Raw genomic sequence first — 15,038 nt, forward strand, 5'->3', positions numbered from 1 at the left:
AGCGCGAGGACGACGCATCTTTAAAGGGCACGTGCAGGTTTATCCAATAAAATTCCATCGGAGGCAAATGCAAAGGGGGGCAGATTCCTGTCGACGCTTTTAACGGCGAAACGTGTCACATTTAACCTTTAAAACAATGTCATCGAAACACAGTCTTGTACATTGGCCTCATCAGATAGTTGCGCACAGTCTGAATCCCGAGCTACATTTTTGTTAACGTTTTAATGGTACTGCGTGGCCCATTCACCGGGTGTCTTTTAATCCACGTTCTTGGTGAAGCGGATTTAGCTACAGTTGCATTTTTAAGAGGATGGACTCTCTGGATCGCAATGGGGAAATTGCGTGCTAGTGCTATTAACCAGGCAACTCATATCGCACCAGGCAAGCAGGCATCGCCCATACACCCTTTAAGTCAATGAGAGAAGTACTTTGCTGCAAATACCCCAATGTATTTATAGTCCATGTGGGAAAATAAAATGAAAGAGCATAAAGATGACTCTCTTCTTACTGCTTGCTGTAGAAAAGGGCCACATGTTTCTGTCTTTGTCTGTGTCTTAGTCTTTGTTTACGCACCACACACACCCTCACAACACATGCAACCCACACACACCCCAAACAACACTTCAACACATTCCAAAATCCACATCTGAACCCGGAACCTGACTCCTGTGTCCTGACCGACACCCCACTGTGACAGCAATTTAGCCTGAGCGTAGTTACGGGTGAAACTGCCCCCTCAGTTTCACTTGCTTTTAAGTAATACTTTATTGTGAATCAGTTACAGTATAGAGTACGGTAAAAAATAATGTTTTTTACAAACTGATGTATGAAGTATTACCCAAAACAGATTTCTCTGCTAACAGGGTTGTATATGCTTCTTACTAGGCAAGCAGTCGCAAACCTTCACCAGATGACTTATTTGTATTCTCGATATTTTCATATTGTAATATTTGAATACAAGCGTCTGCCAAATGAATAAATGTAAATGTAATTTGAATAAGAACCTACATATATTCATTGTGCAAATCACAATTATAATGAAATATTTTAGAAGGATAAACATAAATACATCTGGATAAACACTGCATTTCTGGACTCATGACGTCGGCTGTGCTTGCCATGGGAAGAATCTGGTTTTGCTTGTAACACTTCAGAGCACCTTCCAGTAATGGAAATCCTCAGTTCCACTCTCTACCAGCAGAGGGTACTGTTGAGCCAGGTATATTTTACTAGAAAAGGTATGTTATTGTCGATATACATACAGAGGTATACACACACACACACACACAATGTATGTACACATTGTAATAATAACTGTTAAAACTGACTTTGGCATAAATAAAGTGGAAGGGATAAAGCTTATGAACAGTTTGCGGAGGCAAACACAGGATTTATAGAGGAGCTCGACTCTTACCCTCTCATTGCTTTGTCTGTTGATATGGGAGCAGCTCGGGGTGATAGTGAGAGTCAGAGCGTTTGTCCCAGGCTGCGGTGCCTGGCTGTGGAGAAGAGATTAATGATCCCCGGCTGATAGCAGCGGATTTACGGAGCAAAAGCCCTGAGTCTCATATGGAGCTCCCTGATTAGCAGCCAGCTCTGCCCAGCCTGCAGCCCTGCAGCCGCGGCACACACCGCTCTCAGCGTGACACAGAGGATACCTGTCTCTGCTGGCCTGCGCTCCACAGTGTGCCACAGCAGCGGCTCCAGGTTTGCCCTGCTGCTCAAAGCTATCTGTCAGGTCAAATCCATCTTTTTAAAATGAACATAATATAATTATATAGGCTGAAATGAGATAAATCCACTTCCTCTTTTTTTAACAAAGTTTAGTTTAGTTTAGTTTAGCATACACGATTAAACTGCAAACTGAAAAATGCCATATTTTAAAAAGCTGTACAAACTGACTGGAGACCAATCGTTCAGAGGAGCCACTGGAGAAACCTAGTCGCCTGCGGAGTGGAGTGTCCTTAGAGCACAGTGCCATTAGCGTGTGGTGCAAAGTGTCTTTCATGTATTGGTTACCTCAGGAGGACAAACAACATCTACCAGGAGCTGCTAATAAGGTACTGAAAAACATTTGAAAAGTAATGTCTGAGTGAGTGACACAGGGATTGAGATGAATAAATGTCAGCATTCTGAGTCAGGCACAGGGCCAGACTCCCCCTGACTCTCCTGCATGCCATTGGTTCTGCTCACACTGCAGGTGGTGTGATTGGACAATACTGTCTCTACAGAACCAGAGAGGCCAGTATACAGTGTGTCAGGAATAGGATTGTTCGGAAACATTATCTCCAGGAGCCAGTGGAGAGAGAGAGGGAGAGGGGGGAGAGAGAGAGAGAATGCCCCTCTGACTGCAGTCCCATCAGTGTCCTGTGGAAGGTCCTTTCTGTGGTGCTCGTTCACAGCAGCGACTAACTCTGGAGGAGCGCAGTCTCTCATGTTGCACTTCCCCAGCCGTCCAGCAGGGGGCGCAGGTTTGATGCGGGGTATTTGCAGTATGATGTTGGTGCTGAGAGTGTTATCTCATCTATTGATGTCCATCACACACTTGACACATTTAACATTTTATATTCCATTAAAAATATCAAAAGTGATGACAGGGAGGTAGGATTCACAAAGGGATATAAAGAAAAGTAAATGAGAGAGAAAGAGAGACATTCCAGAAATGCATGAATAAGTTCAGAACATACTTCAGTGGAATGATTATTCCATTGAAAAAATGAAAAGTCAAACAAAATGTGTAATATGTTGTGTACCAAGCATCCAAGTTCATCAGTTATTTGTTAGTAATTGGAAAACTCGAATTCAGTTTTGGAAATGACCACACATTTTAGCCACCTCACATGAGAGATTGCAGTGAGAGACAGAGGGAGTGGCATAGGTTAGGAGTCTCTCACATCATTAAACACGGAGAAGAAACGCAGCCGAAGTTATGTCTACAGTCTGAATTGGTGGCTGATCTGTGTCTTTAGCAACCAGTTGGAACAGCCCTCCTCCTCTAGCCTCAGTCTACATGACAAGAAGTTAAATTTCTGCTGTGAATTGAGGACCTGCTTCAGTTTAAGGCCAGTTACTGTCGGTGGTGAAGTTCTGCTCTTTCAGAAAGGAGGCAGCGGGTTGATTTTCATTCACACTGAACCGCTAATATTCCTTATTTGGTTTGGTAGATGTTAATTTTGCCTTGGGCTTGGAGGATTCACAGTTCTTAAAAGTGTATTTTCTACGTTTGTCCATAATAATACACATAATATAACCAACGTTTTCATCAATATTGCGGGATACGAGAAACGTTTCGCGCTCTGCTTCCTCGTCGCAGTGGGGAGATCCTGGGAAACATCAGCAGGATTCCAAAGAAGCGCACGCACTCGGAGGCTTAATGAAACGCATTCTGTCGGATTTCTGTCGTACTTCTCACGAATTCACCGGAGTAATAGCGCCGCCGGTGGCGCCTCGCCTGCACCCGTAAAGTTTGCTGAAATTCCCCGCAAGCGCGTCACTCGCAATCCGAGTCATTCGCGCTTCTCTCGGCTTTGCTCGCTATGCAAATCCAGCTTCATTTGCATGAATAATAAAAGACAGCCGGAGCGGACTGACTCATGCAGGACATATGAGCAGTGGGAAGGACGACCGCACTGCTTCTCTCCGGCGTTTCATGCCTGTTTAACGCTAATAGCTCAGCCTTACGGAGCACACAGACGCAGAGTTCACAGTAAGGCGAAACAATGGTGACGGTAGATTCTCCACAAACCTGTACAGGTAAGACGATAACTAACGTAAAGCATGTAAATTTACTGCGTGATTTGAATCTGTACTGTGTAAATAATGACGGTCAGAAATGGGGAAATATTTGAGGAATTTTTCATCATTTGTAAATAATACACTGGGAAACATTTAAGTCCGAAACTTTTAAACGTTTTTTTCTTTTCCGACGGTTTTATTGGCAGAGAGAGGACTTTATTGAGTGATACGATCAGATGATAAGCGTAGGTGTTTCTACTGCGCTCTAAGTGTCAATCGCTCTTAATAATTGCTAAGGATTGCCATATTAAGTACATTTCAGTTTGGGTCATAACTGTCCGGGTGAAAACGTGTGAAACTATTTAATATTTAGGGCGTAAGTGCACTTGTGACCAAAGGGTGGCAGTGTCAAATCCCAGGAAGGGAAGCCCATTTGCTTCAGTCCGTGTAGCGCACAATGTTACCTGGATAAGCAAGAGAGGGAACATATTCACCAAAATCCTCTAAAGCTCCTCACGCAGGAAACAGTCAGCTCTGTCTGACACAGGGAAGCTTGCCTTGCTGAAATAAAGGCAAGCGCTGAAGTGTAGAATGTAATTTTATGTGGGCCCATTTATTTTGATGTGACACTTATCAGGGGAATCCTGCATAAAACTGCTACATTAAATTTCACTACACTGCGTTACATTATATTACATTACATTACATGCATATAGTTTCTACATACAATATATAATTGCATAGATGTATAATAGCATAAACAGGTCAAGCCTCTCCTGTTTTATGCAAACATGTAGAAGCTGTATTGGCTGTTGGAAGAGATCCATGCAAATTTAGCCCTTATCGCGCTCTTTAGCCGCTGAGAAACGCGGAGTGCCCCGACGCTCAGCAGCCTCGTTAAAACTTCTGTACAACAGTGGATTTGGGGAGAATTTGAATAATGTCGTCTTCTCTTCGTAACCTACAGTACATGTTTTGAAGTAAAGAAGATTCAATCACCAAAAACTGAAATCGGTTTCGTTCAGTGAAAATAGTTTCGTTCGGGTGAATATAAACACTTGTAAATAGTAGTTATTCTTGCTGGCGAGATTTCAAAAAACAGTGCGGTTGTGTGTAAGTGTTGTAATATATTTTCATTTATTAGCAGGGCATATGTCAGTGTAATTATTGCTATAACGACCCAGAGAGGCAGCCGCTGTAGATCAGAGCAGAGTATGGTCACAGGAAGCGCACGCTCGGCGGTGAATGGGGATACCCTTTAACTTATGAATATTATAACAGCTATTGCACGTGAGAGAAAATTTGAAAGTCGGATATATTGAAATGATACTGACATGATTTTACTGTTCGCGGCGAGCAATGATTCGGCCTGTGTGAAGCTGCGATCCTGAGTAAAATCACCTCTTTCACTGTTACAGATGTTAAGATGAGCGGCGAACCGGTGGCGCGGACGGAACCTCACACTGAGGCGGCAGGTAAGGACGGTCAGTGTGTGAACCGGGCGCGATTCTGGCGCAGCGGTGAAGAGTAACTACAGACCTTATTGTTATTCGGCGAATGCATGTTTTAATCCTTTTTAAATTTGATTGTATGTTTTCCTTTGCCTTCTCTCTCTGGCCATGATTCTATTGACATTTTGTGACATTCGATGTAGAGCTCTAACAAAAAGATAACCTTAGAGTCAAATATTCTCCAGTTTTGGCTGGGCCTCCGGTGCAGGAGTAACAGAGCTCTGTGTGATTAAACAGATTGCTTCTGCTTGTGCTTTAAATGTTCAGCTTCCTTAGATTAGACGAAGATGCTTGAAGATGCTCAAACTGGCGTTTTCTGTATGTTTTGTGGGTTATAATATATTATCACCTTGTAAAGTTAAAGTTTGAATTTGGGGAAGTCAGTGACAGTTGCACCTGTGTTCCTCATTGCGGTCTGGCAGTTAGCAGGGTCCTGTTCCACTGCTGTTCCATTGGCTGACAGGCCAAAAGGTACTCAGGTCTCCACGGGCAACCAAGCATTGTTTTTCTACGTGGGCTCTCCAAGGATTAATATGAATGTGACTATGTGATATTGTCCACCAGATCCACACTGTGACTGGCACTGCTCAAACTGGGTGTGTGGTGTTAGTGTATCTGTGGTAGACAGAGCGGTCCGCGCTGGAACTCAGGTAGCAGCTCTGACACGCTGAGAAACTGTGAGTGCGGATATGTGACAGGGTGCTGATGCGTTTTCCTCTGCTCTGGCACTGGAGTCACTTCTACATCCTGCGTCATGATGATACGGTTGCAGCCCCAGCGTGGAGGTGCCTCTGAACCTGCTTCAGCTTTCCTGAATGCGTGCTGATACCTCCTGAGTTACACCAGTCTGTCTGTCTTTAGCCGGTTCTGTGTTTGGCATTGGAGAACGCAATAGCAAGCTGTTGCGCGGCATATGCATGGTAAGCCTGTTCCTCTGCGAGTGGCCTGGATATTTAGCCTCTTCCAGAGCATGAGCGTGGTTTACAGTGCAGTGGTGTAGTCAGAGGGTTGCGAGTTTCGTAGTTGTGCATATTCTGCACATTCAGTGTGGTGCTCTGAGAGGAGTGAGTGTTTGGGGGCTGTATGTCAGTCTGAGAGCAGCGTTCAGCACAGGGCTGTTGCTGTCACCTTCAGCAGCCTGTGCTGGGAGGGCAGGCGCAGTGCCAGGAAAAGTGTGGCGTGCAGAAATGCTGCTCACTGTGGAGGAAGCTCTGATTCCGCTTACAGAAACGCTGTGCTGTTCCTGTGCTGCACAGGCTGCAGTGAGTGTAATGGCATTTCACAGCTTCAGCAGCATTTAACTCAGGGCTGTGATGATGCACAGGTTTGGGCTTCTCTTTCTGCAACAGTTTCTGACATCATAGCAATGTCACAGCCATCCGATTCTGAAGTGTGTTTGAGTTAGTGTACAGAATAAAATACAAAATGAAAGATGTTCTTATCTCTTAGATATGAAAGTAATGAAGTGTGCGAGTAAAATGCCTGTTTTCATTCATCCAAACATGGTGTCTCCCAAAGTGTCAGTATAAAGAGAGGTACTTCGGGAGGTAGAAGTGGGAAAAAAACTTTTGCTTTTGCTGAGAGATCACAAACTCACGAGTACTAATGCATTGTTATGGCAGGATGTGAGTGTGCATATGAGATGCTCAGGTGTGTGACAGACAGGAGCTTTACTGCTCGGGGGGGGGGAAGTGTCACCAAGGGTCTCTGGAAGAGGTGACACTTCCCTCTCCCTCCTGTCTGTGCCCCAGCCTGTGGGGACACACCTGGGGGCAGGTAAACACTCAGACACAATGGTCCCCATGGGTTGCCAGGGTTACAGAGTGCAACTGATTTGCATGGGCTCCTGATTTCCATACTGGAACTTTGGGCTTCAGAGGGGGCTGATTTCCATACCCTGAGCAGCACACCCGTCCCGGCCGAGAGCTTGCATTTGAAATTCAAACGAGGGAGATTACTGCCTCCCACCTGACTCCTCCGTACAGCGGTGCTGATTGTGGGGGTGTGCTTCAGTAACGCTCTTACAGACACGTCTTCTTCCACGTTTTAGTCAGTGATTCTTTAAAACGTTATGTCAATGTTCCAAGGTTCACACAATTACAGCACTCATCCTGTTAGCTAAGATTCCCGTCAGACTGCATGGTGTGTGTTCTGTTCCCAGAAGAGCTCCCTGCTGTGTGTTCTGAGTCCATTACGGAGAGACACTGCCATTAGGCCTGTAGTGTCGTGTTGGACTGCATGGGACGCAGTCTCCGGTACTGAATAAAGACTGAATACAGTAGCCAGTTCTTTCTCTTCCATCACTGCACTCACCTGGGCCGCGCTCTGCCCGGGTCGTGCTCTCTGCCCGGGTCGTGCCCGGGTCGTGCTCTCTGCCCGGGCCGCGCTCTGCCCGGGCCGCGCTCCGCCTGGGCCGCGCTCCGCCTGGGCCGCGCTCTGCCTGGATATGCACCGCCTGGTTATACTTCGCTGGGTTTCTGCGCTGTGTGCACAGTGCAAATGGAGCGTAAGCAGCGCTGCATGTTGATGCTTTTACACGCAGTGATCAGCAGGAGCTGTTCTTCTGCACAGTGCAGGAAGCCGAAGCGAATATGACCTCTACATTGCAGCAAGCAGCCAGGCTGTGTTTCACCAATAATAATATTAATAATAATTAGCAACAGAAGAGTAAGAATTTCCCTAATGAACACTAATGCTGTTTGTTCTGTTTCAGGTGAACAAAATGGGCTAGACTTTACAAGACAGGTAAGCACCACTCTTCCAACAGGACTACTTTTAAAACCTGAGTTCTCCATTCTACCACAATTAAAGCACAACCTCTTTTCAAATGCAAAGTTTTAAAACAGCATTTCATATATTCCAATGGAAAAGGTGCTATGTTCATTTATTATGGTTAGTAAAATTCTCCCATTCCAAAATGGGGGAGAGCCACAGGAAAAAAGAAACCGACACAGAACTGAACTGAAATGCATTTGGTTCTCGTGTTCTGACAATGGCCATAACATACTGTCTGCTCCAGATAAAGGACACACACACACACACACACACACACACACACACACACACACACACACACACACACACACACACACGCCTTGTGTCCTGTGACAGCGGTTTATGGTGTGGGAGGGTTGGACACACACCCTCAGGGTGAGCGGGGAATAATCTCTCTCAGATCTGAGTGCTGTGTGCCCCAGGCGTCAGGCTGCCCGTCACCGGCCCCGCCCTGCTGGGAATTTGCATACAGGAGTGCCAGGGGGAAGGGTGAGGGTGTGTCAGCCATCTCCCAAAACAAGCCACAGAGCACAGGCCACAGACAGGGCACCACAGCACAGACACACAGCGAAATAAAACAGACTAACGATTACCGAGCAGAAGACGATTACCGTTGCAGTAACGGTAGCTTATGAAGTGTTGCAGTTAGCGGGATCTTATGAAGTGTTGCAGTAACGGGATCTTATGAAGTGTTGCAGTAACGGGAGCTTATGAAGTGTTGCAGCGCAGTAACGGAAGCTCTCTCGTGTTTTGCAGATAAAGACGGAGGACGCCAGCGACTCGCCTTCAGCGCAGCGGACATGTGGCCTGCTGCAGGGGTCTCCGGCCCCGAGCACACAGCTGGCAGGGGTATGGCCACGCCCACCCCAAACGCAGCCCATCCTGACCCAGCCCAGCCGCAAGATATCATACACCCCGAAGCACAGAGGGGCCTACACACACTCCAGCCCACTCGCACTGTGCGGTTTTGTGTAATAAATCAGCGAGGTTCAATTTTGGCAGGGAAACCAGTGGGAGCATGAGTGGATAATAAGTGGAGGGATATTAACAAGGATCTGTGTATTGCACATGTTGCATAATCATATTTAGTAATTAGATTTAGTAATTCCACCCCCCATGGTGAGCGGCTGACGTTCTCCTTGCCTGAGATGAGGATTGTAATGAAGCCGTTTCTCTGCTGGACAGGACCTGACTTCCCTGCATCCCCTGCAGCAGCTGGTGCTGGTGCCCGGACCTCACCTCTCATCCTCTCCCTTCTTCCTCTCTCAGAACCAGAACGGACATCAGGGTAACCACCAGCTGCGTACAGGCATTTACAGCACACACAAGCATGTGAAGAATATCTAAGAGTAAAATGACAATCACGTCATAGCAATCATTCAGGTTTAGAGTTTTGCTTTTTACTGAAAAAACTGCACCCAAAAAACTTTATTCCTTCCTAAGAATGCATATACCTCAGTCAATTAAGTTTAGTTAATAAAATAAAAAATCCAGTAAATGGTGAGGGGTGCTGAAGCCTCCGTGTTTGGGTCTCTTGTTCCGACGCACAGCCATGCTGCAGCAGAACCTGCTGTCCCTGAACTGTCAGAGCCAGACGGGTGTGTCCCAGCTCCAGCCTGGACTGGCTCTCACTCCGCAGGTAAGGACCAGGTCCGCTTTTACAAAGATAACCGACCGAACAGTGTAATTGAGAAAATATCAATAGACACAAGTGGTAAAATGATGAAACTAATAAATAACTGAAACTTTTAGGTGATTAAATAAATAATAAGTTAAATTAACACCTCTGTGAGTTCTCCCTCTGAAGATGACCTTGCTCCAGGGCACAGGTTGCTGTGTTGGTCACAGTGAGCTGTAGTTAAACACCCTGTCTGTGCGGATTTGGCCCATTCTCATACTTCCTCTGCCATTCTGTGACCTGGAACAGTCTGGGAGTCGGACAGGCCTGGCATCCTCTCTGGATGGACACCTGGAGATGCCACACCTGCAGGTCCCCAAACACCTGCCCCCCTCTCAGCAGGACGAGCCGACTGACCTGGAGGAGCTGGAGCAGTTCGCCAAGGCCTTCAAACAGAGGCGCATCAAGCTGGGCTTCACACAGGTATGGCAGTGACAGCGCTCTCCCTGTCACACTCGTCTCTGCCTGTAACTACCCTCCCGGGTCACACTCGTCTCTGCCTGTCACTACCCTCCCGGGACACACTCGTCTCTGCCTGTAACTACCCTCCCGGGTCACACTCGTCTCTGCCTGTCACTACCCTCCCGAGTCACACTCGTCTCTGCCTGTCACTACCCTCCCGGGTCACACTCGTCTCTGCCTGTCACTACCCTCCCGGGTCACTCTCGTCTCTGCCTGTAACTACCCTCCCGGGTCACACTCGTCTCTGCCTGTCACTACCCTCCCGGATCACACTCGTCTCTGCCTGTCACTACCCTCCCGGGTCACACTCGTCTCTGCCTGTAACTACCCTCCCGGGTCACACTCGTCTCTGCCTGTCACTACCCTCCCGAGTCACTCTCGTCTCTGCCTGTCACTACCCTCCCGGGTCACACTCGTCTCTGCCTGTCACTACCCTCCCGGGTCACACTCGTCTCTGCCTGTCACTACCCTCCCGGGTCACACTCGTCTCTGCCTGTCACTACCCTCCCGGGTCACACTCGTCTCTGCCTGTCACTACCCTCCCGGGTCACACTCGTCTCTGCCTGTCACTACCCTCCCGGGTCACACTCGTCTCTGTCTGTCACTACCCTCCCGGGTCACACTCATCTCTGCCTGTCACTACCCTCCCGAGTCACACTCTCATCACTCTGTCACAGTCTGTCTGCCGTAATAGGAATAGGAATGCGCTGCAGACACAGGGACAGGTGCCTTAAATCTGCTGAAACAGGAGAAGAAGCATGTGGAGCAGGCACACATCTCAGAATGCTTACACCATTATTCACAGAGACTGAGCAATCACATCAGTCCATTTTAACAGAAGTTTCAAAAAAAGATTCAGGAGGAGGATTTACAGGGAGGGGTAGGGGTACTGTGCATCATACCATGCCTGAGACAGAGTGAGTAGGGCTGTGTGGTGTAGTGGCAGAGAGGGGTCACAGGGGGCAGCAGTGATACGTTCTGGATTCTTGGCAGGGAGATGTGGGCCTGGCCATGGGGAAGCTGTATGGGAGTGACTTCAGTCAGACCACCATCTCCCGCTTCGAGGCCCTCAACCTGAGCTTCAAGAACATGTGCAAACTGAAGCCCTTGCTGGAGAAGTGGCTGAGTGATGCAGGTATGTCTCACACGCTGTGCAATGGTACGAATGTTAAGACACACAGGTCTATATTAATAGTCTCTCCCCACCCCTCACCCCCAGAAAACTCTCCTGGCGACACCAGACAGGACACCATTACCCCCCTAATAGAAGGCTTTGCGAGGAAGAGGAAGAAGAGGACCAGCATCGAGACCAATATCAGGCTCACCCTGGAGAAACGCTTTATAGATGTGAGTGAATACCCCCTCATTCAGCTTCAGACACGTAGGGCAGTGAATACCCCCTCATTTAGCTTCAGACAGGCAGGGTGAGGTCCATTCTTTCTGCAGGTCTCACATCCTTACATATTCTTTTACCGTGGATGTGCCTGAAATGCAACTACGAAAGTAAAATGACTCAGGAGTGCATATTGCAGAGATGTACCCTCCCCTTGTCTGGGAGGGTTGCAGGTTTTCGGACAGGCCGTTATCTGTCTGAGTCAGCCTATTGATGAACCCGTGCCGCCCCTCGGCCTGCCCACACTTTCTGCTTCTCAGTTTGGTTTAAACAGCCGGGCTGCCCTCGGTACTGAGTCTCTGCAGCGTGGTGTGTGTGTCTCAGAACCCCAAGCCCAGCTCGGAGGAGATCGCTGTGATCTCAGAGCAGCTGTCCATGGAGAAGGAGGTAGTGCGCGTCTGGTTCTGCAACCGGCGGCAGAAAGAGAAGCGGATCTCCAGCCCCATGACCACATCGCCAGTGAAGACTCCCGCATACAGCTCCAGAATGGTGAGAACACACATGCACAGATACACGCACACACACACACGCACTCACAGACACATACACACATGCGCGCACTCACACAGACACACACAGACACACACACCACCACCCTCGTGTGGCTCCAGAACTCCTAATCATCGCATGAAATTTCTCCCTCCTGTTCCAGGTTCCCACGTCCAGGTCGTTCAGTCCTGTCCCTGTAGGAGGGGGTGAGTATGTGACAGCACTGTGCTGGAAACACAGATGGGAAAACGGTGGAGATGCATAAAGCAGCCTGTCTGTACCCTCATCACACACCCTGTCTGCACCCCCCTGCACCCTGTCTGCACCCTGTCTGCACCCCCCCTGCACCCTGTCTGTACCCTGTCTGCACCCACCCTGCACCCTGTCTGCACCCCCCCTGCACCCTGTCTGCACCCCCCCTGCACCCTGTCTGTACCCTGTCTGCACCCACCCTGCACCCTGTCTGCACCCCCCCTGCACCCTGTCTGTACCCTCATCACACACCCTGTCTGCACTCTGTCTGTGTGCTGCTATATGCTGTCTGTGGGTTTAGCTGAAGACAGATTTTTTTCTTTTTTTTTCCAGCGTCATCAAGCTCTTCCCCCAGCAGTCCCGGCCGAGGGTCATCCCCCAACGCACCCCCATCCTGCCCCAGCACCGGGACGGCACAGGGGGGGCACCAGCCCCTCAGCTCCACAGGGTGTGAAATTCGGTTCAATCCCACACACTGACACACACACTGACACACACACAGACACACACTACAGCACGCACACTGACACACACTACAGCACGCACACTGACACACACACTGACACACACTACAGCACACACACTGACACACACACTGACACACACTACAGCACACACACTGACACACACACTGACACACACACTGACACACACACAGACACACACTACAGCACGCACACTGACACACACTGACACACACTACAGCACGCACACTGACACACACTACAGCACACACACTGACACACACTACAGCACGCACACTGACACACACACAGACACACACTACAGCACACACACTGACACACACTACAGCACACACACTGACACACACTACAGCACGCACACTGACACACACACAGACACACACTACAGCACACACACTGACACACTACAGCACGCACACTGACACACACTACAGCACGCACACTGACACACACTGACACACACACTGACACACACACAGACACACACTACAGCACACACACAGACACACACTACAGCACGCACACTGACACACACACTGACACACACACTGACACACACTACAGCACACACACTGACACACACTACAGCACACACACTGACACACACACTGACACACACACTGACACACACTGACAGGCTGCAGGTTTTCACGTAGCCAGGCAATGTTGTGTCGTGCTGAGAAGTGAATGAACTTTCAGTAGCTGCCTGAGGCATCACTGAGGACATTGCACATGTGCATAGAGGATGTTTGTGTGCAACACTGCATTCATCATGTGGGGTTTTTATTTAATGAAGGAGTGACTGAATAGTAGGAGCTTTAAGAGAAGCTCGGTCAGACAGAAGGTAAAGCTGAGGATAAGCTCAATGGAAGCATTACAGTTATTCATTAACATACTCTGCAGAGAGAGGACTGAGGGGAGCTTCTGTGTGATTTGCAGATCGTGGTACCGAGCGTGGAACCATTCCTCATATCTTCACTGAACACTGCCGTCCTGGACTTCAGAGGCTGAAAGCGGCTGTATGCAGGGGTTGCTCCAGGGCACCAGGCAGGAGGAAGCTGCTTTAGATGATGCAGATGCCACAAGCACAGAGTTTTATCTGTTTTCCACAATTAAGTAGTTGTGAATCTCCAGCCTGACTCGTATCAAGCAACCCACCTATGCCACAGTTTCGGAGTATGTGTGACTGTATCAGGGAACACAGAGGATTACAGTCCACCATTCTGCACAATGACGGAACTGCTGGGGACTGAAGTCCCACCGCGGTCATGCAGAATGAGGTCGTGGTGATGACCAGGACCTGTAGTTTTTTCTCTCTATTTTACAGTTATCCATGATGTTTTCATTGTATCTGCAATCTTGACACATGGTGTTGAAATGTCAGTCTTTTCAAAGTGTAAATAGTGACTGTTTTGAATGTACCTATTTTTGAATTGCAAAAATGTTACCAACTTTTGTTGTCAATAATATGTTTATGTATTTGTATTTTTATATATGTTCCTTTTTTCAGGGAGCAAATTCTAGACAAAGAAAAAAACCATAAACATGACAAAATGAGACTTTTATTACAGAATGTTATTACAGTTACAGAGTGAAAGAAAGCTGAAGCAGCCTCACTGCAGAGGAAAGTGCAGTCAGATGCAGAGATCAGCACACTGTGTGATTCATGCATCAGTTTCAAACGGTTTACACTGTGCAGGGATGGTGAATTTTGTATTTGGGGAGCCATTTTGCGTTAATCATGCGGTCAACACCACAGCTTATTAACATCAATCTGGTTCTGGCTGCATGGTCAGCTGCCTGCCCAACCAATAAGTGGTGAGATCAGTGTGAGAGAGTATGAGATCGTGTGAGGGAGAGAGAGGGAGTGTGAGGTCACTGTGAGGGCAGTGTGAGGGAGTGAGAGATCAGTGTGAAAACAGTGTGAGGGAGTGTGAGGGCAGTGTGTTGAATGAAGGGAGAGAAGCTCAACTCCCTTGGCTGCATCTCTGGACCAGCTGCCCGTCCCAGGACCCACACACTGCATATGCGTGTACACTACCTGCATGACAGAAATGAGTTATTAATCATAATCAAAATCCTGACTACATAAAAAGTCAGTCCTCAGAACAGCAGGGTCTTCACTGTAAATGAGACTTCTGAAACCTTTGGAAGTGATTAAGCTTCTCTAACAGAATGTATATTTACCACATGATCTGTCGGTGAACTAGCAGAGATTCATGTTGACCGAATTCTGGTTCAGTGCGTATTCAGTCAGT

General features: G+C 48.0%; 1 protein-coding gene across 1 annotated transcript; it reads left to right on the forward strand.

Annotated features, from left to right (window-relative positions):
* Positions 1–3,631: 3,631 nt before the first annotated feature.
* On the forward strand, positions 3,632–13,928 carry LOC118783511 (POU domain, class 2, transcription factor 3-like). Its single transcript, XM_036537420.1, has 13 exons — positions 3,632–3,753; positions 5,154–5,210; positions 7,960–7,991; positions 8,778–8,870; positions 9,207–9,309; positions 9,572–9,660; positions 9,949–10,122; positions 11,155–11,296; positions 11,381–11,508; positions 11,879–12,043; positions 12,207–12,249; positions 12,629–12,743; positions 13,720–13,928. Exons 1-13 carry the CDS (start codon positions 3,720–3,722, stop codon positions 13,760–13,762), a joined length of 1,218 nt encoding a protein of 405 aa, XP_036393313.1. The 5' UTR covers positions 3,632–3,719; the 3' UTR covers positions 13,763–13,928.
* Positions 13,929–15,038: the final 1,110 nt, after the last annotated feature.

Source organism: Megalops cyprinoides, chromosome 9 (genome assembly GCF_013368585.1).
Source record: "Megalops cyprinoides isolate fMegCyp1 chromosome 9, fMegCyp1.pri, whole genome shotgun sequence".
In the NCBI taxonomy this organism is placed as follows: Eukaryota; Metazoa; Chordata; class Actinopteri; order Elopiformes; family Megalopidae; genus Megalops; species Megalops cyprinoides.

Bases quoted from the DNA above. Each gene is read 5' to 3' on its own strand.
- LOC118783511 (XM_036537420.1), top strand. From the start codon at position 3,720: ATGGTGACGGTAGATTCTCCACAAACCTGTACAG. The intron at 7,992-8,777 runs GTAAGCACCACT...CGTGTTTTGCAG, and splicing joins GGCTAGACTTTACAAGACAG to ATAAAGACGGAGGACGCCAG. The intron at 10,123-11,154 runs GTATGGCAGTGA...GATTCTTGGCAG, and splicing joins TCAAGCTGGGCTTCACACAG to GGAGATGTGGGCCTGGCCAT.